Source organism: Nyctereutes procyonoides, unplaced genomic scaffold (assembly GCF_905146905.1).
Source record: "Nyctereutes procyonoides isolate TBG_1078 unplaced genomic scaffold, NYPRO_anot_genome, whole genome shotgun sequence".
Classification (NCBI taxonomy): Eukaryota; Metazoa; Chordata; class Mammalia; order Carnivora; family Canidae; genus Nyctereutes; species Nyctereutes procyonoides.
Window position 1 is genome coordinate 25,422,676 of NW_026575030.1, and position 24,566 is coordinate 25,447,241.

At 37.8% G+C, this 24,566-nt stretch overlaps 1 protein-coding gene across 3 annotated transcripts in view; it reads right to left on the reverse strand.

Annotated features, from left to right (window-relative positions):
* Positions 1-286: 286 nt before the first annotated feature.
* GTF2E1 (general transcription factor IIE subunit 1) overlaps positions 287-24,566 on the reverse strand; it is a 35,440-nt gene continuing 11,160 nt past the window's right edge. For all 3 annotated transcript variants that reach the window (XM_055316529.1, XM_055316530.1, XM_055316528.1), the window contains exons 3-5: positions 12,214-12,415; positions 5,740-5,978; positions 287-2,005 (exon numbers count right to left, since the gene is read on the reverse strand). In XM_055316529.1, the coding sequence (XP_055172504.1) occupies positions 1,578-2,005; positions 5,740-5,978; positions 12,214-12,415 (869 nt within the window). In that variant the 3' untranslated portion in view covers positions 287-1,577. The remainder of the gene's footprint in view (positions 2,006-5,739; positions 5,979-12,213; positions 12,416-24,566) is intronic.

The window sequence follows — 24,566 nt, forward strand, 5'->3', positions numbered from 1 at the left end:
CAAGAATCAGTGGCTTAAACAACCTAGCCACTCAGGCGCCCCCAAAACTACGTGTTTTTTTTTGTTTTGTTTTGAAACATTTGATTAATATTTTATTTAAATGAACTTTTCTAGAACCATGTAAGTTTAAAAATAATGTTTAAAAGTTGAATAGACCCATATGTACAAGATACATAAAAGTCGTTTTTAAGGCAGCTTATTGCCAGAAAAAATTTAGACCACATACCATTCCATCTGTTATTTGAAATATGACTATTAAGAGAAAGAAGTCTGAAACACTGTTTTAATGGGAAGAGTATTCATTTTAATTATGCTCCAAGATGTTACAGAGCCAGAAATTAACAAATTTCAGTCAGTACAAAATAGATTTATTGTCAATATTCAGCCATTACTACAACCCAGGTAAATGAAACATCACTTCATACAAGGCTCAGATACTCTAAAATCTATCTTCACGCATGTACTGTAAAATGATAAATACTTAAAAATTACAATGCGAGGCAAAATATTACAAAAAATACAATTGCTATAGACCCTTGCATGACAGTTCTTTATTTTTAAAGTTCTGCTTTATAGCAAATAATACCATGCTACATATCAGAACCAAAAATAAACTATGTTCCTTGAGGTTACAAGGTTCAACAAAGTACTGGATGCACTCTAAAACACCATGTCTGACAAGAATCAAAAGAGACAAAGAAAACTTCGATGATGTTGAGAGAAAAGAAAGAGAAGAGTAATCAATTATTATATGCTGATTTTTGCTGGAATGGCCTCATTAAACAATTTATAGCACTGTAGAAGACAGGAAAAGGAAAGGGACCAGTCTCAGCTTTCCATAAGGGATTTCTAAATCAGCACAAACTCAGGCAATTCTAAAAGGCACTGTTCCCAATGCTCTCCACTCTTCAACCCTGTACAGGAACTCCTTGTCCTGTATCCATGTTTTCTCCTAATTTCTTTGTAAGGGTTTACCAAGTATACTTGGTAACATCCAACATCCAAACCAAAAGGCATTAAGCAAAACAACAGACTATTAATCAAGTCAGTTCAAAAGACACAAATTTTGGTTTAGATATTAATCATGAGATTTAGGCCTATTCCTCCCCTTACAAAGGGCAACATGAAGTTTTAAGATTTTTTTGTCTCTCACCAATGATCTGCCTGTTGCCAAGCTGCTTACAGCAATATCAGGGATTGTTTGGAATGCTCAGTCAGAACACATTTTTTAAAAGATGTGATCAGTTAATTACTGTAACTTGTACTAGTGGGCACACAGGAAGAGTTTACCTCACAGGTCTCCTGCATTCATTTCAGAAGGGAGAAAAATGGGTCTTAAAAGTAAAAAGATTAGGTAAATATGAAATACAGTAAGATATTAATACTGTATAGATAGCAGGGAAGGAAATGCTTATAGCCAACCTACCTATGGGGAAGCTTCTGGCATTAGAAAATCAAACTTTCTCTCCCATTATGTTCTTCGAGAAGGGCAGAATGCCACTAAACACTTTGCTTCAAAGGTAGAGAATTTCTTTTTGAAATGAGCATTAGAGAAAGGAAGAAAAGGTAGAGAAAGCTCACTCAAAAAGGTCCTCAAACATGCGCTGTCCCATTGCTATGTATGCTTCTTTCTCCTCTGGTGTCATCTGGGCCACCAGCTCTGGCCGCTGGCTCACTTCGCTGTAGGAGAATGGACGGCCAGCCACCATAACAATGGGGTCATCTGCTACTTCCTCAAACTCATCATCCTCCTCCTCGTCGTCATCTCGATGATGCGCTGCCACAGCTGCCGGTCGAGGTGGGGAGTCATCATCTGACTCACTGGTCTCACTCTCTGAGTCACTGCCATTGGCAGTGGTCACGGGAGCAGCTGTCCCCACTGAGCCTGCTATGGCAGAGGGGGTCTTCTTCTCGTGAATGAGCAGTGCTCGCATGACCTCCTCATTATCATCTGGTCCTGCACGGCCCTCTTCACGTTCCTGAAATGCGTCTATATCTATGCCACCTGGAAGGAAAAGCCCAGAAAGTCAGTGTCCTTCAATATAAAAGCCATTCCTTTATAACTAATGGACTTCACTGGTTCCAGTTTTGGGGCAACTGTCTATAAGATATTCAAAATATTTCTCACAAACTGGAACTTAAGTAGCCTGGTTTAAGTACACATGAGTTTTAAGAATGACATAGTCTGGATCTGAATCTTGGAACTTTTATACACAAGCTGTATTATTTCGGGCAAGTTTTGATCTATGAACTTCAGCATCTTTTCCTGTAAAGCAGAATGATAAAAACATCTACCTTATAGAACTCTGGATAAGAACATATGTAATTATATCTACGAAGGATCAAGTACAGTAGTTAGGAAATTAGGAAATCAAAACGTGGCTCCTCGTCTTGCTTAGAATAAAAGCCAAAAGCTTTACAATGGCCTATAGAGTAGTCCTACATTACCTGGAACCCCTCCTGCTCACTTGCTCGCATACTTCCCGCTTCTCCTTCCCTTTGCTCATTCTGCTATAGCCACGCTAACCCCATGGGATTCCCTGTATGTAACACATTCGCTCCGACCTTAGGGTCTTTGTACTGCCTGTTTCCTCTACCCAGGATATTCTTCCTCAATGTTATATAACTCTCTCACATCCTTATGTTTTTATTCCAATGTTACCTTCTTTTAATTCACCCTATCCCACACTCCCAATGCTCTATTTTTCCCTGATAGCACTTACTTTCTAACAAAATAACTCATGTCTATAGTCTTTGTCACCTCTTTTCCCAGGATGTAGGTTCTCCACAAACATATTTATCTTTTTTATTTAATGATATATCCCATGCACCCGAAATAGTACCTATCACTTATTAGCCTCCAAATAAATACGTGAGTGAATAAATGCAGTCTTATTTTCCTGAAACAAACTAAGTGCACTTTGAACTCTTTATAAAAAGGAATCTGGTATCAGGAATGAAGATTCTCTTACCACACACCTCCTATCATTCTGTGTATATATCAGGCCTGAAAAATTTAAGGAAAACCATTTGTATTCTGTATTCTCAATACCAAATATACTGCCATTTAAAACATATAAAAGGATTAAAAATGTTGTTTGGAACCTAACTCCCTGATTCAAATCCTGACTCTAACACTTATTAACTATGATTTTGGCCAAGTTACATCATCTCACTTCGCTTCAATTTTCACAAGTACAAAAGGGGGGGGTAAATAAGGGTATATACCTCACTGGATAATTGTAGTGATTAAGTGAATATCTGTGAAGTGTTTAGACTAAGCCTGGCACTTAGCTCAGTGTTATCTATCATCGTCACCAAGAAAAGGCTCAGAAATGACCAATTTGGCCATGAATGAAGTGAGAGCATCTTCTCATTAACACATTAGAATGGATTAGTGTATGTAACCTTAGACACTTATGAGATTGGGCAGCTAAGAGACAGAAAGGGAAACAGGAGTTGAGAAGTGAAAAGTTCAAGTCAGAGAAAACAGGCTTTTGATAACCTGGATGTAAAAATGAGAATTAAAATCAAACTTCACTACTTTAAAACACTACCAAAGGTTAAGGCTCACCCCTAGAGTCCTCACTGCCATCCAGTATTTCAATTGGGAAAAAAAGACAAAAAATTGTCTAAGTTAATCATTGCTTCTATAAGAATTTTCCAATAAGCTTAATATTACCAACACAGTATTTTGATTAATGTAAATATAAAATGAGGGGAAAAGCAATTTAATTTTGTAAACTAAATCATCATATCTGAAAGATTTATGACAAAGGTCTTGAGAAGTTTGGGGGGAAAAGGAACTGCTCTGTTACAGATGAAGACAGACAACAAAAAAGAAGGATAAATGAGCAAATTTCTGGATAGTAACGTGGAAACCCTAATTCTAGGAACAGTCTTATAACAGAGTTATAGGTCACAAAAAAGACAAGAAATTGTTAAGTTCACTGATGATGCTAAGTAATTCTGGATGCTGAAAGGCCAGGCTGATGGTAAAAAATACAAAGGAAGAGCTGAAGGCTGTATAAGTGGGCAGAAAACTGGCAGATTTATTCCCATACTGGAAAGTGTAAGAAAATCTGCCTATAGCAAAACAATCTAAAGTATATTGAGGGCAGACCCGGTGGCTCAGCGGTTTGGCGCAGCCTTCAGCCTGGGCATGATCCTGGAGACCCAGGATCGTGTCCCACGTCGGGCTCCCTGCATGGAGCCTGCTCCTCCCTCAGCCTGTGTCTCTGCCTCTCTCTCTCTCTCTGTGTGTCTCTCATGAATAAATAAATAAATTCTTTAAAACAAAAAAATAAATAAAGTATATTGAAAGACCTGGTCTAAGCTATCTGATACAGGGCAGGTGAGGGTCTTTAAAAATCCCTGCACATGTTTCTGAAGTTGTTGGTCTTAATATGCTTTCAGACCCAAAGCAACAAAGCATCAGAAGGATATTGGAAGATATTGGAAGTAAAACTCAAATCATTAATGAGGAATCCATACATAAACATGTATTACTCTGGCTAATAGAGCTCAAGTACAGTAGATTATGGTTGGAGATGGTCCAAAAAGAAAGACAATTAAAATAAAACAAAAGGTAGACTGAGGTGGCTTGGGGGGAAGAGGATTATTTGTAAGGAAAATAGAGGCAATTGGAATTAGAATAGATTACTATGCTTTCAGTATAGTAATGAGCACATAATTAAGTCTAAAAAATATTAAAATAACTTGAAGTCTGAGGAAAATTAAGAGTAGGACAATCAAGACTCACTTCTCACATTCACTAGAGCCTATTCTATCATAAAACTTAATAAGAAGGCAAATTCAGACATGAGAGTATACTATCCTGTTTTATACAGAAAGAAAATATTCACAAATTTGAATTGGGTGACTAGATAACTTTTTAAAAGCCCCTTATGATTCAAATTCTATCATTCTAGGAATTGTAAACATCCAATTTGTTAAGCTTATGAACCTAAATATATATTATACCAGCTAACAATAGTTTTATTTTACTCAATTCTGTTTCTAAGTTCGAAACAAAGGTTTGGTAGCTTTAAAAACAGGCAAGAAACCACGTTGGAGAAAACAAGCCTACTAAATAGTGACACCTGGACTCCTATAGGATCTAAAACAATTGTTTTAAAAAGTAAAATGCTACAGTTCTCAAATTACTGGTTACTACGTAATTCTTAAGTGTTTAGGGATCAGTGAGATTTCTAAAATCCTCCAGGATGGAGTTCTGTCAACCTTGGATGGTAAGAATACTTAATCCTTTACTCAGGTGGCTTCTTTTCATTCATATATTTTAGGTAGCACAATCATCTTGGTATTTATAAGAAAACAACATAAAAAAGCTTGGAGCAGTATTATAGTTTTGGGTCCCAATTCAGAGAAAGAAAAAGGATATACGTTAGGGCAACAGAAGAATAAAGAACAAGTGAACTTAGCCACTCTGAATGCAACAGCACTTTTCCATGAAATTAAGACAAAGAAATGATAATTTCTTCATTCTAAAAATGGAGATTTAAAAAGTGTCTACTTGTTATTTCAACTAAGTTGAAGGATAATACAAGGATATATTGGTTGGTTTTAATGCTTATTGCTTAATTTCTTCCTTCCTGCTATAATGCAATTATTTTGTAAAACAGATATGAATTACCAATAAAACTAAGAATTGCCCACTAAGTCCAGTTCATTTTCCACTGAATCCAAGACATACTTCATTTTACTGACTTCTACTCTTACCTTCCTTCATCTCTTCAGAACTATATGCTCCTTGGACAGTGCTCTCTCTCAACCAAATGGGTCTCTCTTTGGCAGATTTCCCCTCCAGTGAGGCTCGATGATCTTCTTGGTCATCCATGTTAATGACAACATTCTGAGTGTATAAGTCCTCATACGAGGGACCTTTGGTGGCCCATGCTTCCCGGTGGTGCCCACCTGCCAGGCCAGCAGCTCCAGCAGTAGTTGCTGCACGGTCCTTGCTATAAAAAAGATGAGGGCAGAAGAAAAATTAAAGTCTTGGTGTTGGAAAAGAAGCACAGCTGGGGAGGTGGTTACTGAAGAATCACAAATAAATGCTATCTGGAAATCATGCATACATGCTTCAGCAATTCTGAGAAACCCCTCTTATAACTCAGGGTATCATATTTGTATTTAACAATCCTCAAACACTGGGTCCTCTGGTGTATATACAAATGAATGAGGTATCATAACTTAAGATGTTTCAATAAATCTAGGTAAGGAGAGGGGAGAATAATAGAGGTGACACAATCCACTTAAAGACACCAGTCACAAGAATCTCTCACAGTCACACCTTTCATGAGCATTCTGTTTAAAAACAAAAAGCCCCCAAATAAAACACATTACATTTCTAAAAACCTCTTGCATCTCAACCAAGATTGATTGAGGGTGGTTCTGTGTGCTTTTCTTTGTGTGCTGAAAAGCTAAAATAGCATTCTATAAAACCAGGCCTCAACTCAGAATTAATGTTCCGCTCCTCCTATCCACCAAATAAGGTATATCGTTATGCATGATTAACTTTTTTATTGAGCTGTATTTTCCATTTCTGTACCTACGCCGATGCTCATATCTATCCCCACCCATTATTTCTACTCTGTAGTAACTGTGATCTATTACTCAGTATGATTTGTTCTGTATTTTACCACTACCACCCATGATCTTCTTAGCCTCTTCCAGGCCTGATCATTCCTTATCTTTCTCTAGTCACTTACGTTTCCTCATCTCTATTAGTTTTCAGACTTTCAGCTGAAAGTCTATTTTATCTGCTTGTTTCACTTTCAATCCATTTCCCATTTTCTAGATGTACCTGATTCTCTGTGTCTAGGCTCATGCCTTGTCTTTTTCTGCCTGCTACAGATGTGTTCTCTGCATCAACTCCTATGTATAACTCTCCCTCGATCTCTGTTTAGACAACTCTGTTTTATTCCATAAACTATCTTCATGTTTCACGAACTGCTCTCTGTGTGTTCTTGATACGTTTTGCTGTATTCCTGTAGGTCCCTACTGACTGACTCTCTTGGCCTGCTTCTCCTTTACTTCTTTCTCTTCCATGGGTCCTAGAGTCTCCTGTGTGGAGCCTTGTCTCATTTGAGCCTAATGAGTATTTCTTCATTTGGTTTCATGTTCTGTATAACTTCTCTCTCTCTGAAACCATTCACTATTTTCACCCTTCCTTTGGTCCTACTCCATCTCTGCTTACTCCATGGCTCTTCATTTCCTCCTGGACCCACTCATATCTACTTGAGTTTTTTGTCTCATGCTTGGTTGAGGTTTCTCTGATGTGTATCTCTGTCCATGTATCTGACTGGCCCATTACATCTCTGAGAACACTATGTCTGATCATCCCCTGGAGGTAACTGTGGGCTTATCCTATTCCTCCCACTCTTCCTCTGGATATTTATAAGCCCACTGTCACTTTTGCGCTATATATATATATATATATATATATATATATATATATATATATATATATGTTCTTTCCAGTCATCCAAACCATGCTGATCCATGCCTGTAGCTATACCCAGGGCTGCTTTGTAAACCATTCTTTCCTATAGCCTTTGGACCAGTTATGTGCTCTCCCATTCTAAGTCTAGGCCTACTAGGCATCTCTCCGTACCCAATCCAGCTTTTTGCACATTATATTTTAAAAGTCGTATGTTACAGATGCAAATAACTGGTCTCTCTCTACCTGTTTCTTTCTACATTCATCTAATGTTACTTTTTGCACTACTTACTATGTCTGTCTCAATTTTATCCTTATCTGTTCCCAGTCACTCTCTATCTCTATCCTGCTTCACGTCTTCTAAAAGGCTGCGTCACTGCCTTCACTAGAATCGGACTCTGCTTACTCTGGTAAGACTTTTTGAATTTTGGTCTCCCTTGAGCATTCACTTTTCTTTCTCTTCTTTTCTCTCTTGGCCTGATCTGTGTTTGTATGTTTCTGTGCTCACTCTATATTTTGACCCTTTCCTTTCTCATCCAGTTTCCTTGACTGTTTTTCATGTCTCTTCCAACCTTAGCCAGCATCCTATCTTGCTACACTGGGCCTCAAATATGTCTCCATGAGCTAGCCATATGCCTTTTCTGTCTCTCTCCACCCACTCAATATTTCTCTAGCTTTGACCTGACCAACTACACACCCCTGTCCTTATTGGTCTATCCTTCATTCAGACTCTTAAATGATTTCCTTTCTGAAGCTACTGTTTCTCCTCTATATAGCCTAGAACATATAGTTTTCACCTATGCTCTATCTTTAGTATTAAGTCTGAAGACTATCTTCTGAAGGTCAGCAAGTATTCAGTACTTGAGTAGAGAACTAGAAGAGTAAAGAAAAAGAACAGGAAATGTAACATAAATGTTAGCATAAGGTTACTTTTAAAAAGTCTTTTGTTTTCACTACTCCATTACAGAAACTCAAGGTTGGTTTTACTCCAGTTAGAAGCAGGAGAGATCTGACCCCAAGTCAAACAATATATATTTTTTAAAGATTTTATTTATTTATTCATGAGAGACACAGAGAGAGAGAGGCAGAGACATAGGCAGAGGGAGAAGCAGGCTCCTCGAGGGGAGCCTGATGGGACTTGATCCTGGGACTCTGGGACCACACCTGGAGCTGAAGGCAGACTCTTAACCACTGAGCCACCCAGGCATTCCCTAACAATATTTTTTAAAAGACTTATTTATTTATTTTATTGTGGAGAGGGCAAAGGGAAAAGGAGAGAGAATCCCAAGCAGACTCCCCACTGAGCACGGAGCCTGATGTGGGGCTCGGTTCCACAACCCTGAAATCACAACCCAAGCTGAAATCAAGAATCAGATGCTCTACTGACGGAGCCACCCAGGTGCCCCTAAACAATTTTTTAAATTTGGAAGAATTTTTTTAAAAGAGAATTTTATTTATTTTTTTATAAAGACTTTATTTATTCATGAGAGACAGAGAGAGAGAGAGAGAGAGGCAGAGACACAGGCAGAAGAAGAAGCAGGCTCGATGCAGGGAGCCCAACGTGGGACTCGATCCCGGGTCTCCGGTATCACACCCCGGGCTGAAGGCCCCGCTAAACTGCTGAGCCACCCGGGCTGCCCTAAAAGAGAATTTTAACCATGGAGACTTGATTGCACAGATTTTATTTCTACCTTTACCACAGTTACAGACAAATCTAAATTATCAGTAAATGTGACACTAAGGAAAATCCACATGATAGACAGGTAGTTTCAGTCCTACACATATAAATTTCTTCTATGAAAAGAATGTACACATTCTACTTAAAGACGACAAAAGTGACGATTCAGTTGTGAATTTTTTTACATTATTTAAGAAATTTTAGAACTTTCAAGACATATAACTCACCCGGGATGAGGGTGGAATATTATTTCAAAACTAAAATTTTAAAGATCTTTAAGGTGAGTGTTAGGTAAGAGATGACAAAAAAGGAGACATTACTGACAAATAATTCCATTTAAGAAAGAAAGAAAAAGAAAGACTCTGATTATCACCAGTGAGTTGACTTGCTGAAAGGCTGGAACTGTCCATCAAGCTCTTAGGTAAGTCTACTGACAGTTCTACAGAGGCAGCCTCTGGTTTCTAATCTAGGGATAAGCTACAATTTAATTGGTTACAGATCAGTAACCAAAGTAACAATGAAGCCACTTAAAAAAAAAAAAGTCAATGAATTACTATCATCTCTGAGCTCTCATGCCACTCTACTGATATTTCTTTTCTTATACATAGGGCAAGACAGCTATTATAGAACCATTATGCTCTGAAACAGATCCTATAGTGCAGAAAGGCTAAGTCAATACCACTTTCAAGATGTCATATCCGGGCAGTGGAGCTTGGCAAATGCTTGGTGAGGCCATCTCAGCCAGGGTAACACCTTCTAATGTAGTTCCAATGGTCCTTCTTCTGACCACATGGAAGCAATTGGATTTAGTTCTGGTCGTCAGCTCCAGGTACCCCATTCTGTCTCTCTTGCTTGCCTCCATTTCTGCCTTTCTTCCCTAGTGACCAACTTGTCAGCCTTTTCTGGTCAGTTTACTTCCTCTATTTCCTGATTCTTCTTCATCCCTGGAGTAACCATCATTCCTAATGAGAAACCAGGTGACTAGATACAGAACTGCCATCAGGCCTCTAGCATTGCTGTACCACTAAGACTTGTTTCTGGCATGGAGTGAGAGATAGCCTTATAAAGAAAGATCCTGGAATGGGAGATGAACTGTGGTAGGAGGAGAATATTAGAGATGGGATGTCAATGGTGGTGTTAAATGAGTATTATTGTAATGGGAAACCATCTTTATAAATAGGAAAATATCTATAGTTAGAGGAGGAAACACAAGAATAATTCACTGATAGGATTACATTGTGTAAAAAACAATCAGAAAATGATGAAGCATACTTCAACATGAAATAACCCACAGGCTTAAAAATTGTTTTTATAAAATCAATTTTAACTCATAGGCTTCTATGCCAGAGTTATGGTGTTACTTAAGTCAACAGAAAAAGATACAAAAATAAATTCTTGATAAGATACCAAATGAACAGTAAAAAAAATTTAAGGCTGTGATGTGGATGATATTAGTTGCCTATCAAATGTGGTTTCTTTCTTTCTTTGCTTATTGATCTTATTCAAATACTGATGGTTGGAATGCCTGGGTGGCTCAGCGGTTTGAGTGTCTGCCTTCAACTCAGGGCATAGTCCCCGGTCCAGGGATCGAGTCCCACATCGGGCTCCCTGTGAGGAGCCTGCTTCTCCCTCTGCCTATGTGCCTCTCTCTCTCTCTCTCTCTCTCTCTCTCATGAATAAATAAATAAAATCTTAAAAAAAAAATACTGATGGTTGTTTGCTCCAAAGGACTCGGGGGCCTTCCCCAGCCGTAGGAGGTAAACCTTAACTAGTCTAAGCAGCAATCACATGATCCCACTTCCTTTGCCAGATGCTGGTTTAGAAATAAACATATACAGAAATTCTAGCTAGTGTGGCATTGGAGGACAGAGTAGGATGAAAGTTTTCTTCTGGGAAAGCCGTCTTCAGTCTTAAAATTGGACACTAGGAAAAGAGTCCTTTTTTTCTACATTTGGATATTTTCTTCTACATGTGATACCTAGAAAGACACATACATCTTAGGCTAGTTCCTCTTGTGGTCCCAAGAGGAAAACCAAAAGGCTAAGTTCTTCAGAGTATAAACATGGAACAACCTAGATCCTTGAGTATGTAACTGAGTTGTGAAATTGATTCTGAACTATACTGTGCTGTACACCTTAGCATTTCTAGTCAGACAGGTTTTTCTTACTGTCTAAGCCACTTATAGTTTGGTTTTCTGTTATCACAGGTAAAGGCATCCTAAATGATCCATGATGCTAGGCCAGAAAATTCCTAACAACTTATATAGATACAAAACTTTCTTTACAATTGGATTGTTTTTAACCATCCAAAAGAAACTCAATTTGCTAAGGTCTGCCCAGAACTGGCTTTCCTATAACATCAGTACCACAGCATTTAAAATACTGACAGTGCCCCTGAAAACCACAGTTACACAACACTGGGTTCTATGGAAGGGTATATAAACTGTAAGCCCTCAGCTTGACACTAGAAAGAAAAAAGAAAAGGGATAGAGTAGGAGACACTTCTTGACCCCAATTCACATTTGTTTTTCAAAACAAAGAACATAAACCACTGTCTATGGCATGCCAAAACAAAGGTTGCCTCTATAATTCAAACACTAGAGTACACTAAGTAGGGAGCCATAGGAAAAAGTATTAACCCATATTTAGACAAGAAATGTACAGTTAAATGCTTCAAAGGAAAAAAAAAAAAAAGCAAATGCTGTATTCCTTAAAGAACTTCATCCTTCCAAAGTTGGCTAAGAAAATTCAAAAACTCCCAAGAGGCACTTCCAATTTAGGATTAGCTAACAATTGGCTGATTTGCAGCAGGCCCAAGCAGAGTCCATACTTGAAGTCAAACTTGACTATTTAAAGATTTTTGCCCAAGGCCCACACTGTTCTGCATTCAATACAAACAAATTTCATCACAGGCACAAGCTAATAAGACAAATGTGGTAAAACTGAGAATCTATTTAACATCTGTCCTTAGTCTCCTGGGTATATAACTTACACATTCCTGTTCTCCAAAGTACAGGTAGTTTAAAAAAGGGCAAGCTTAAAAGTTTTCTTGGTAAGAACACAGGGTCTACACTCACCTTTGTTTCAAGGCTGGTATTTCTGTGGGTTCTGGCTCAAGTATTTCATAGGCTAAGTTCACATCCTCTGTTTCCCGAAGCAAAGCATAAATGGGCTCAATTTGTTCATTAAATCTTGCCAAAAGTGTGCGTGCATCTTTTTTGGGCATTGCTGATTCATCTTCTTCTACCTCTGTTTGGCAAAAAGTACAGCGGAAAGTTCCTACAGAGAAAACAAAAGTCTCAGGTCAAGCAAGAGAAATTATCAAGACTAGCAAACAATTTCTAGCTCTATCCTTCTCTAACATGTTATTATTAAAACTTTCAAATACAGAAAAGTTGAAAGAATTTTATAGTGAACATCAACGTGCTCACCAATGAGATTCTACAATCAGCATTTATCAAATATCCATCATTTTTTATGCATTTCAAAGTAATTTCACCTCTACGTGCAGTACAGCAAAGTTGTTTTTAATCGTATTTCTAACATATTTACACATATTCTAACTTAAAACCAAAATCTTTACAACTTACCACTGAAACCTGTACCCTTCTCCAACAGCCTTCCTTTTTTGCACAACAAATTGGGGCCTGCATTACGAGGAAAGCCAAATACCTAAAGCCAAGTCTTGAGGCATCCTGTACCTTGTCACAAAGCCATTTTTTCAAACTTATTAACCATTTATATCTAAACAAAATTTAATCAATCCATTTCCAAAGTTAAAGTGCAAGAAGTCTTTATTGATTTTACTTCTATATCCCTCACACTCAACTTATAACTAAATTGTAGTAATTCCTTAGAAACATCTCAGATTTTTCACTTCTCCTGTCACTTCACTCATCTAGGCTACTATCACTTAGCCTGAAACAGCTGCCTCAATCTGGTCTTTGAATCCCTAGGTTCTCACTCTTCAATCCCATCTCCTATTATCACCACTTTTGTCCTCTCATTCCCCTGCCCTTAGCTCTTAAGGCTATCTGGTAGCTGAAATTCTAAAATCCAAGCATCAAATCTAAATTTCTTTTATTTATTCATTTTTTTACATTTTTAAAATTTAAATTCAATTTGCCAACATTTTTTTAAAATTTAAATTCAATTTGCCAACCCAGTGCTCATCCCATCAAGTGCGCACCTCAGAGCCCATCACCCAGTTACCCCATCCCCACACCCACCTCCCCTTCCACAACCCTTTCTTTGTTTCCCAGAGTTAGGAGTCTCTCAAGTCCCTGTAAAATTTGGCCCAAAACCATCATAACCCAACCACAGTCCTTTACATGTCAGGTAAATTCAAACACCTGAAAGTTAATATCCTAGACATTAATATTTATTTTATTTGTTTAGTGCTTTCCATTTATAGAATGCATCCATATACACTTGTTGATCCTTATACAAACCTGTAAAGTAAAATCAGAACTGAGGCTCTGCGTTTTGTGACTGATCCAAAGTCACAAAGCCAATTAAAGCAGTTATGAAAACTATTATATACCTTGTATTTATTAAGTTACTGCCAACCCTCTGAGGTTGGTATAAATACAGAGATTCTAAGGGGTTAAGTAATCTGCTTAAGATCATACAACTACTAATTGTGTGTAGTGGGTAGGATTCGAATCCAAATTATTATGTTGAAACTCACACTCTTGAACATTACTTAATAGTCTACACCAGTAGCCCCACTTGGATTTTTAATTTGGTTCTTATCCCCAGCGCTGGAGATATGCATCCTTCATTTCTAACCCAATTTACCTGAGGGATTAAAAAAGATCATCTACATACTTAGTGCCTGCCACACAATAAGCATGCACATCTAGCTTTAAAAAGCTCTCTATATAATTGATACACCTTCTAACCCCTCTTTTCTGGTCAAGGAATAAACAGACCAGGCATCTCTGTCTCAACATAAAACTAGATCCTCCTGATACATTTCCAGTAGAGTAAGTTTCTCTGCTGCTTTTCACACATAAACAGCCAATATCATGCAAATTCTTTGTTCTTATACCCCATCTAAGACACTCTTCATCCATCTTCCAACTGCCAAAATGGTTCCTGGTCTTTTACATCTACTCCAAATAAGTTAGAGAGAAAAGCAGCCCCTTACAGCAAGGAGGTGGCTCGGCACTCAGAGCAAGGCTGTGATGTTCTTCTGTCAGACAAAATCTCATAGGTTACCAACATCAGATGGCTTCTGTGTGCCCATCATAGAAGTGAGGCAAAAACAAGCCTGAGTCTGAGTACAAACAAAAGCAAGGTTTCTGTAAAATTACAAAAAAATCCCAGCTACCACAAGTGACTGTGGCTTTTTTTTTTTTTTTTTTACCAATTATGGTTCTAGCCTCACACTGTCCTCAACTCCTAGATAAGGTTTATTAAGACATTCATATCATAAAATTATCCCCACTCTGGACGGTACCAATGCAAAGCAAACCACCGTCACTTCCTTGAATTCTCCCCAAATTATCTAACAAAAGCCCAAATTCTAAGTCTGTCCAGCATGGTCTTACTGAGACACTCCATGGTTCCCCATGTGGTTTCCCTTGCTACAGAAAGCAACAATAAACCCAACTTTGTTTACCTGTGAGTGTGCACCTGATGGTCTTTAACTAAATGGACATCAGCATAAAGACTTTAGCTTAACCAATTAGACAAGGATATTATTTACCAAAATAAGGAGAGAAAGAACAAGTTCTTTTTGCTTTGTAGGGAAAAGATAAAAAGCTGTTTTAGATATCTGAATTCCTATTGTCCACTGGCCATCAAAATGGGTATGCTAGAAGCCAACTTATTATAACTACGTAGAGCTCAAGAATGGAGTTTATTTTTTTTTAAGATTTTATTTATTTATTTATTCATGAGAAACAGAGAGAGAGAGACGCACAGACACAGGCAGGGGGAGAAGCAGGCACCATGCAGGGAGCCTGACTTCGGACTCGATCCTGGGTCTCTAGGATCACACCCTGGGCTGAAGTCGGCGCTAAACCACTGAGCCACACAGGCTGCCCAAGACAGAAAATTTGACAGGAGATTCAACAACGTAGAGGTAACTAATGCTGTAAAGTAGGTCAGAGTATCTAAAGAGATAAGAAGAGTACTATAGGTGGTCAATAAATAAACCCAAGGAAAGAAGTCTTGAGATAAATGGTATAACCAGAAGGATAGGATGGTGTTTCAAGGAGGAAATGATATGGTATTAATTTTCAAAGTCATTAAGAATTTAAAAACCAGCTGTTACATTTAGTAACAAAGGATAATTAGCAACCGTGGCTAGAGAGGTTTTAGTTGGTATGCTTTCTTATTCTCTAACTATTCCAGGTTGCCTCAGCCTCTTCTCTTCAACAGAAACATAAAGAACATAAACCATGTGAAAGTGAAAAAATAAATCATATAAAGTAAGGTCCAAGTCAGCATTCAAATACCTGCTGAATTAAAAAAACAAAAACAAAAACACTGTTCATTGTTGAAAGATGGGCAGTTATAGAGACCATTAATGAAAACTAGAGAAAAATGCAGAAGTTATCTAATTCAGTAGTCTTCAAAATTATTTTTAAAGGAAAAAAACCCCTTCCTCAAGTGAAGAAGTACCTAACAGATAAACAAAAAAGCAAGTGCTCTGGTGAGATACAAAAAGGCAGCTAAGACAAATTGTAACACTATAATCCTCTCAGTATATGTCTTCAAAGGCATTACAGCCCAACTTCCTCAATGTCTTGCACCAGACACACTTGGCTGCAGAGCCTTTGTACTTACTGTTCAGGCCCACAGAATGTTTTCCCTCTAGATAGTCAAATGGCTAGTCTCCTAACTTACTTCAGTTCTTTATTCAAATGTCACCTCAATGAGGCCTTCCTTAGACAACAAATCTAAAATTTCAGCACTGTTCTGTCCTCCCTTTTTTCCCCCTTATGTGTCACCATCCAACACATTATGTTATTTATCTAGTTTATTAGGTTATTTATCATTAAAACTGTCATGTTACAACCAATTAAAAAAAATCTTCTCAGATATCCCAATTCTCTTTTGAAGACAGCATACCTTCCAAACTTCATCTTTAAGTATATGAATCAAAATGCCTGTCAATGTAACTCCTCCATATAAAATAGCAAAACGCTTTTAGACTGGAAAAAGAGAAGAAAAGAGATTACTGTTAACACCATCATTTGACAGAAGGAAATCTCAGAAATCAGTCCTTTAACTTGATTGGTGGAAAGCAAAATAGGGGGAAAAGAAAAGACAGTATGTAGTCATAAGGAATTCTAGCCTCATCCAGGTAAGTTTCCAGAGACCAGGCTTAATTTAGACTAAGACTTAACAAGTTATTTTCAGCAGGGCCTATTCTGCAGCTCTGAAAAGAGTGGCTTTTATATTACTGTCAAAAACAGTGGAAGATCTGAGATGTTTACCCTACTTGTAAGTTAAGCTATTCTGGCAGTTTCATGGATGTTGGAGGAAGACGTAATACTCCTAGGTCAGAGGTAAAGAATTGTATTACTCATGGCAACAGAAGTATGCAATGGAGTTGCATATCCCCCAGAAATGCAGGACTTCCATGTCTGAGGGGATCAAGCAGCTCTTGGAAGATATGTTAGCTGCTAACCCACAGGACTGGCCTAATGCCTCTGAACTTGAAACCAGAATGGACCAGGTCACATGTGCTGATTAAAATTCAGGGCAAAGCATCTTGAGTGTTTTTAAACTAGGTGAGTGTACTCTTTATGTTCTGCATGCCCACTTCCTGGACTGGATTCTTCATCTCGGGGCCCCACAGTGGGCCCTGTGGAGCTGAGGGGAGATGCAGGGTTGAAGTCCACGAAGTCCTTGTTATGAGAGACCCACACAAGTCTTGAGATCTGTGGGGTGGAATAAGTGCTGGAAAGTCTAGAGAAGTTTTCTGAGTGGACATGGCATTTGAGTGGAGTCTCAAGTGTTGTAGAAATACTTCTTATCAATTAATAAATGTTGGGCAGCCCAGGTGGCTCAGCGGTTTAGCACCGCCTTTGGTCCAGGGCGTGATCCTGGAGACCCAGGATCGAGTCCCATGTGGGGCTCCCTGCATGGAGCCTGCTTCCCCCTCTGCCTGTGTCTCTGCCGCTCTCTGTTTCTCATGAATAAGTAAATATAATATTTTAAAAAATTAATAAATGTTTACTGGAGAAAATGTGGAAAAAAAAAAAAAAGCCAGTGTCAGCTTCTGTGCTAGTTCCCTGAGCCCAAATTCCTGCTAAGTGACAGAAAGAGGGCCAGGTGACAGCTATACATGCAGTGGGTTATGTTACAGGAGACTCTGAAGTTAAGGAACCCAACTCTTTTATAATGGGCATAAACATGCCTGTCCTTTGCTCTAGAAGGTGATGTTATCCTTATTATACAGGACACTAAGAAAATATGCTCTGGAGGGAGACTATTTTTATTATACTGAACAGTAAGCAAACTTGCCCTTTGCTCTAGAAGAAACAACATTATCTTCCCAGGCTGCTCACTAAATAAACATCCATGAAAAAGATATTCCAGAAAAGATATTCCAGACATGCATAACATGTAACAAAATCATGTACTGTCTCCCAACAATTATCATGTCTGGATAACATTATAAGAGGAAAAGATAGCCTGACATCTTGAGTCCTATGTTTATCACAAAAACAGGAGTTGTAAACAAGAACCATCCTGTCAAAAGCCAGGTCTGGCATTCAAGAAGAAAAATAATAAAAGATTGTACATTTTATGGAGAAAGATTTAAGATTACCTTAATAAACCAGTTGCAAAAAAAAAATAAATAAAAGCATTTTTAAGAATTTCAGTGAACATTAAAAAATGGAAATCAGCTTGAGGCACCTGAGTGGCTCAGTCAGTTAAGCATCTGACTCTTGATTTCAGCTCAGGTCACAATGTGAATTGTGAAATGAAGCCCAGCATTGGGCTCCATGCTGGGCAATGGGGCCTGCTTAGGATTCTCTCTCCCTCTACCCCACTCCTTTCCCACCCTCTCTTATTTACTTAAATTCACTTAGCCAACATATAGGGAAAAAAGTTGAAAAAGTGCCAATCAGCTTTCCCAAAATAAGAGGTCGTGGTGGAGGGGGTGGGATGAGGGACTTAGCACAAACTATGTACTAAGTACACTTCTACTGAGTGGGTGGTGGTAGAACACAGATAGACACAAAATCTATCATCAAGAAGCTTAAAGTTTAGTAGAGATGAAAGATATCTGGAGATAAACATCTGGGATCAGTGCAAAAATAAAGTACATAAGTGTTCCAGAGTTCAAAGAAGGAATAGGACTTCTAGCTGGGAGCATGATGGAAAGTGTGCCTTTTGAAGTAGAATTTAGAAGAAAAGCAACTGTTACAGAGTTCAAGGAAAGGGAGAAGAGAATAGGACATTCTAGATCATCAAAAATAGGTAGTTGAAAATAATGCTCAACTGTGGTTTCGGTGTAGTAGGAATAGAGTTATCAAAAAAGAATGGTGAAAGACAGAATTAACAGGATAAACTAATGTGGTCATAGTGAGTCTTGAATGCCACCCTTTACTTTAACTTTATTCTTGAGTAAAAGGAAAGAGACTGAAAGATTTTGGGAAAGAATACAAGGCGATCAAAACTAACATTTATAAATACTGATGGGCTTTAGAGGCTTGTGATAGTCTTCTAACAAGCTATTTCTTAACTGTTAACACAAAAATCACTAGTAGAATTTTAAAATAATACTCAAGTTCCACCCAGACATGCTGATTCAATAGGTCTGGAGTGGGACTCAGGAATGTAAATTTTGAAAGTTCCACAAGGAAGTTTAACACATACTCCTGGTGGCAGCTGCTGTTAAATAATATAATAAATATCCTAACTCTTCTTGTAATTGGACCACTCTGCACTAAGTAGGGTGCACAGAATGTACTACTTAAGCATGAGAAAAGAAACAAGTTGAAACTCAGAGCTCTGTATCATCTTTCAAGACCAAAAGGGCAAAAATCAGAAATTAGCAAATCCAAACCACATAAAGGAGAATATGCAAGCTAGATCTAAGAATGTGGCAGCAAGAAGAAAATGAGTCTACAAAGACTCTTAGGCAAAGCGTGATAAATGATGGGATTAGGAGAACAGTTCAACAATCACACATTTGTTTGATCATCTACACTCAGAAACTACAAAAGAACTAAGAAAGCTATTCACAAATACTCCCGTGTGTTCATCACAAGCCAAGTCTTTGCCAACAGTATTATCCAAATCTAGCATATGAGGAAATAAAGACTCAGAGTTTTAGGTTTATTAGGTCATAACTTAAAAACAAAAAGCACTAAGCTTGGACACAAATATAAATCCTTCTGACTCAAAAGACGAAATGCACTTCACAATCTGAGCTGCACATCCCTTTCCCACTTTCTATTGTCCTTGCAGCTACAATTTAGCAAACTCTCCCCATGTATATACATAGGTTCTAATTTCAAAATATAAAATAGGAGAGAGGATTTGTAAAGTGCCTATCACATGCCCCACATGCCCAGCATTTACTCAGCTGAGTCTTAGTGCATCAGGTTCACCAGAGGATCAAAATGTATCAGGTTGTAGATAATTAATAGGTATTGAAAGTAGGGAGAAAAAAGATCTTTTACAAATACAGATTTCAAAACTATAGTCTAGGGTTATCTAAATATTAACATATGAATACCCCTATTCTGACTCAAGATTCTTCAAAAGAAGGTTAGTTACCACTCCAAAATGAGAAAAGAAATGGAGACCTAATTGTGGGCATGAGACGGAGGAGGAGAAAGAAAGGGGGGAGGAAAGAGGTGTATACAATTTTAACTTTCTCCCCAAATAAAAAAATGTCAAAACAAAAATGAATTGAGGGCAGGTGGATGATGAGATGGAAAGGGGAAAGAAGGGCTGGGAACAAAAGAAAAAAAAAAAACAAAGCAAAGTTAAACAAAATTCAAACAATGTTTTTCTTTTGCTTCATGGGAAGGACTGGCCAAGGTCTTCCACTTAACTGTTTCAAACATGTTATTCATTTTAGCAAACATCACACTGATTTCAATTATGGAATAGTAAGTATAAAAAAAATACTGAAAAAATTGTTTATCTTCCTTAGTTTGAAAAAGAGAAAATGTTTTGGAAGTTTATCATAATTGAGGAAAAGGGCAGAAGATATGAGTGAACTCCCTAAACAATTAGACATTATTTAAAATTATATTTTTTCCCTCTTCACTCTGGTACATAAAATGAGGTCATCAGATAATGCCCAGAATTCACTGTCAAAGATTTACCAAGAGTATTAATTACAAATGGAATATTTTTCAGCCATTTTCCTACAAAAAAAATCAAAATATGCCCAATGGCTTTGATATGGCACAGGTGCTACAGTACTAAAGCTAGAGTCATGCTGCAGCCCAGATTTTCAAGGCTAGCCAAGGAAACAGGGAAGAGCAAATGTCTGCTGCTAAACAGCTCTCACCCCAGCACAGTGGGACTGATGTCTAAGATTCCCACCTTCCTTTTTTAAATAAGATTTTATTTATATATTTGAGAGAACACATGAGTGGGGGGAGGGGCAGAGGGAGAGAGAGAAGCAGACTCCCCACTGAGCAGGGAGCCTGATGTGGTGCTCCATCCCAGGATCCTAGGATCATGACCTGAGCTGAAAGCAGATGCTTAACTGACTGAGCCACCAAGGCACCCCGATTTCCCACCTTCCTAAGTCTAGCCCATCATCTTCTGAGTTGTTTTTGTAGAGCTCTCATTCTAGTGGAATAAGTCAAGACAAAAAAAAAATAACATCAGGTGTTGATAAGTGTAATAAAGAAAAAGCAGAAAAAGAGGATAAAGAAAAATGAGTGCAAAGGAAAGGGGTATGCTCTATTGCGCAGGAAACTTGGGGAAGGCCCCTCTGATACAGCAAGTGAGAAGAGATTTGAAAGATGTAATAGAACCAGCCAGCCAGGGGCAGCCCCGGTGGCTCAGCGGTTTAGCTCCACCTTCAGCCCAGGGCCTGATCCTGGAGACCTGGGATCGAGTCCCACATCAGGCTCCCTACATGAAGCCTGCTTCTATCTCTGTGCCTGCCCCCTCTGTGTCTCTCATGAATAAATAAATAAAATCTTAAAAAAAAAAAAAAAGAACCAGCCAGTCAAGCAGATATTTGAGCATGAGGAAACGGCATGTAAAAAGGCAAGAAAAGTGAAGGTATGCAGACAAGGCACAAATAAGATGACCAGTACAACATGAGAGAGAGTGGTAGAAATAGTGTCCAAAATTGGGGGGTGGGTTAGGGGGCAGATAAAAGACCTTATAGGTATTATTAAGGACTTTGACTTTTCAAAATGATGGGAGAAGTCTTTAAAGGTTTTACAGAAGAGTAACAGAGTCTGATGTGCTTTTCAACAAGGGTCACTGGCTACTGTAACAAATAGTCCATATGGGCAGCAAGAGTGAAAGCAAGGAAACTAGCTAAGAGAATAGTGCAAAATCTAAGCAAGAGAGAATGGCCAAGATAACTTTTCTGGACAATCCTGTGAAAAACTGAAAAAACTCCCCCTCACTCAAAAAATTCCAGAAAAAAGAAACAAAAGACAATTGGGACGCCTGGGTGGCTCAGCGGTTGAGCGTCTGCCTTCAGCTCAGGGCATGATCCTGGAGTTCCGGGATCAGTCCCCACATCAGGATCCCCACAAGGAGCCTGCTTCTCCCTCTGTCCATGTCTCTGCCCCTCTCTCTGTCTCTCTCATGAATAAATAAATAAAATCTTTAAAAAAAAAAAAAGATAATTAACAGTTCCATTTAAAACCTAGTAACAAGGATGAGAACTCCTAGGATTTTAATGAGATAAAGAGGAAATTATAAAATTTCAAGACAGATCACTAACATATGGGATTAATTTTACCACACTGTAAAAATCCAGTCACCATACATATATACCTTAGGAAGCATACTTGGACATTGTTTCCCTTCCCACTGAATATTTTATGGTTTATGTAAACATGGGGAAAGGGAGTGAACTGGAAACTTGGGAAAATAAAACTGACAAAAAATTGTAAATATTATTTTCCATCATGCCACAAAGTGTTTCTGAAGATGGCAATATTAAACAGAGCATATTTTCTACATGAACACTACTATAACCAAGAGTTTCAATTCCTAACCAAGGCTTTCAAATGAATTCAAAATGACTAACATCATCTTCTAAAAGCAGTGATAAAACCCTAGCCTCTATATACTTTTAAAATATCAACTCTTCCCCAAAACAAAGGGTGTTCTGAAATTAGAGTTGAGAGAAACCATATATGGTATAGAACAGACTGAACTTATGATTTCACACATGCTAAAAAAAAAAAAAAAAAAAAGAGGGCCTAGAATGATGACAGGAATCACCCAAGGTGATAATTACGAACACAACCCAAGACTAGAAGTCAAGACTCTGGAATCCTAATACACTGTCACTTTACTGTGTTGGAGTCATTGCTTAAAGAAACAAAACAAAACAAAACTTCTAAAAATGACATTCTGCTGAACACACTGATTATGCAAAATGACTCCATTGTAATAAGTACCCTAAAAAAACCCTGACAGTACTATCAGAATTGACCAAATTTAATATCCATAAGCTGTTATAGCAACAACATATTTAATTAAGAATTACTCTGCTTTCTTAGACCTCAAAAGGCTTGGGGGCAATGAGGTGGGGTTGGGATGTAAGGTAGAAGAATTGGAAGGATAACCACAAAACAACAGTTGCTTTTTTTAAAGATTTATTTATTTATTTATTCATGAGAGAGACAGAGAAAGGCAGAGACACAGGCAGAGGAAGAAGCAGGCTCCATGCAGGGAGCCTGCAGGGAGCCTGATGCAGGACTTGATCTGAGAACTCCAGGATCACACCCTGGGCCAAAGGCAGATGCTCAACCACTGAGCCGCACAGGCGTCCCACAATAGTTGTTAACACAATGAAAGGTGGTGAGAATGGGGATTAGGTACGTTAGTGGGAGAGCAAAGTGCGGAAAAACTAGGTTTGCCATTTCATTTTACATATTTTTCTACTATTGGAGTCCTTAATACATTTACATTAATATATTAGTTATGTATTTTTAGCAGAAAGAAAACAAATGTTATTCTGAATTCTCCAAAAGCACTCAACTCCCTCTTAACTAATATGAGGAAGTCACACATTCTTGGATTATTCTTTGAAAGCATCATTAAGTCCTTTGTTATAACTTTTATAACTCAAAATACTCAAGTGGCATATATATTAAAATGCTAGTCTCAAAAGTCACCTCTCATTCTAATTTCCAAACTGTATTTCATAAAGCAAATTTCAGTTTAATTGGCCAAGGGGAAATGTATGGAAAAAGGAATTGTTATTACAGAATAGATACAGACATGACAAGAACATAGATATTTCCTATAATTATTTCACCTATAATAAAAAGGTACTTGAAAAACTATCCCTTAACAATTCACTGTAGAACACATAATACTGTAAAATACTCATTTGTTTCAATTCAGAACATCTCAAATGTATTTGTGATGTACATAGTAAAACCCCACACTCTAAAAGGTCAATTATCAATGAAATTGGCCTTTGTCCTCCCTTAAATGGACACATCTGGATTTGGTATAATCATACAACATTCCCAGGTTCTGGAACTCACTATAAAAGGGGAAAAAATGTACTATGCCTGGGGTGGGGGGGTGGGGGGGGCAATAAATTGAAGTATAGTACTTATGTAAATACTAATGCCTGCAATAACTTCTCTATGTTAGGCCTAAATTGAATCTATCTCAACATGCAGTGAGAAGACAAAAAACCTGTGGCTTTGATATAACTATTTGAAAGACAATAATCAACAGAATATTATATGACAACATCAAACTAAAAAGCAACTCTTTACATATTGGCTTCTATGTAATTACCATCAAAATACAAAAATGATAAAAAACTTTTAGTTAAAAAGAAGCCCTCAAATCCTCAAGATCAAAGCAACAAAATTTTTTTTAAAAATCAGACTTAAAGGTTTGAGAGAGGTAGGAAGGATAGTAGTCCCTTACTATCTTTCCATAACTTGTTTTTATTTTTATTTGTTAATTTATTCTGATAATCATCTATCCCCCATCCGAAACAAATCCACACCTCTGAACTTTCCAGTACGATTTTCTGATGAATCCACCCTGGGCAAGATTCCAAATCAGCAAATGAGCAAAATAATTCTAGAAAGATTTGTGTGTGTGTGGTTGTTAGCATTTCAGAAACTGAATATACTATTTTTGAGACATCTCCTGTCCTAAGCAAAAAGAGATGAAGACAGGAAAAAGTGGTCTGATGTATGAAATGTAAATATTATTAACAAGTCTTTAAGAGTCTCACAAACACAGGACCCTAACAGTTTAAAGATAT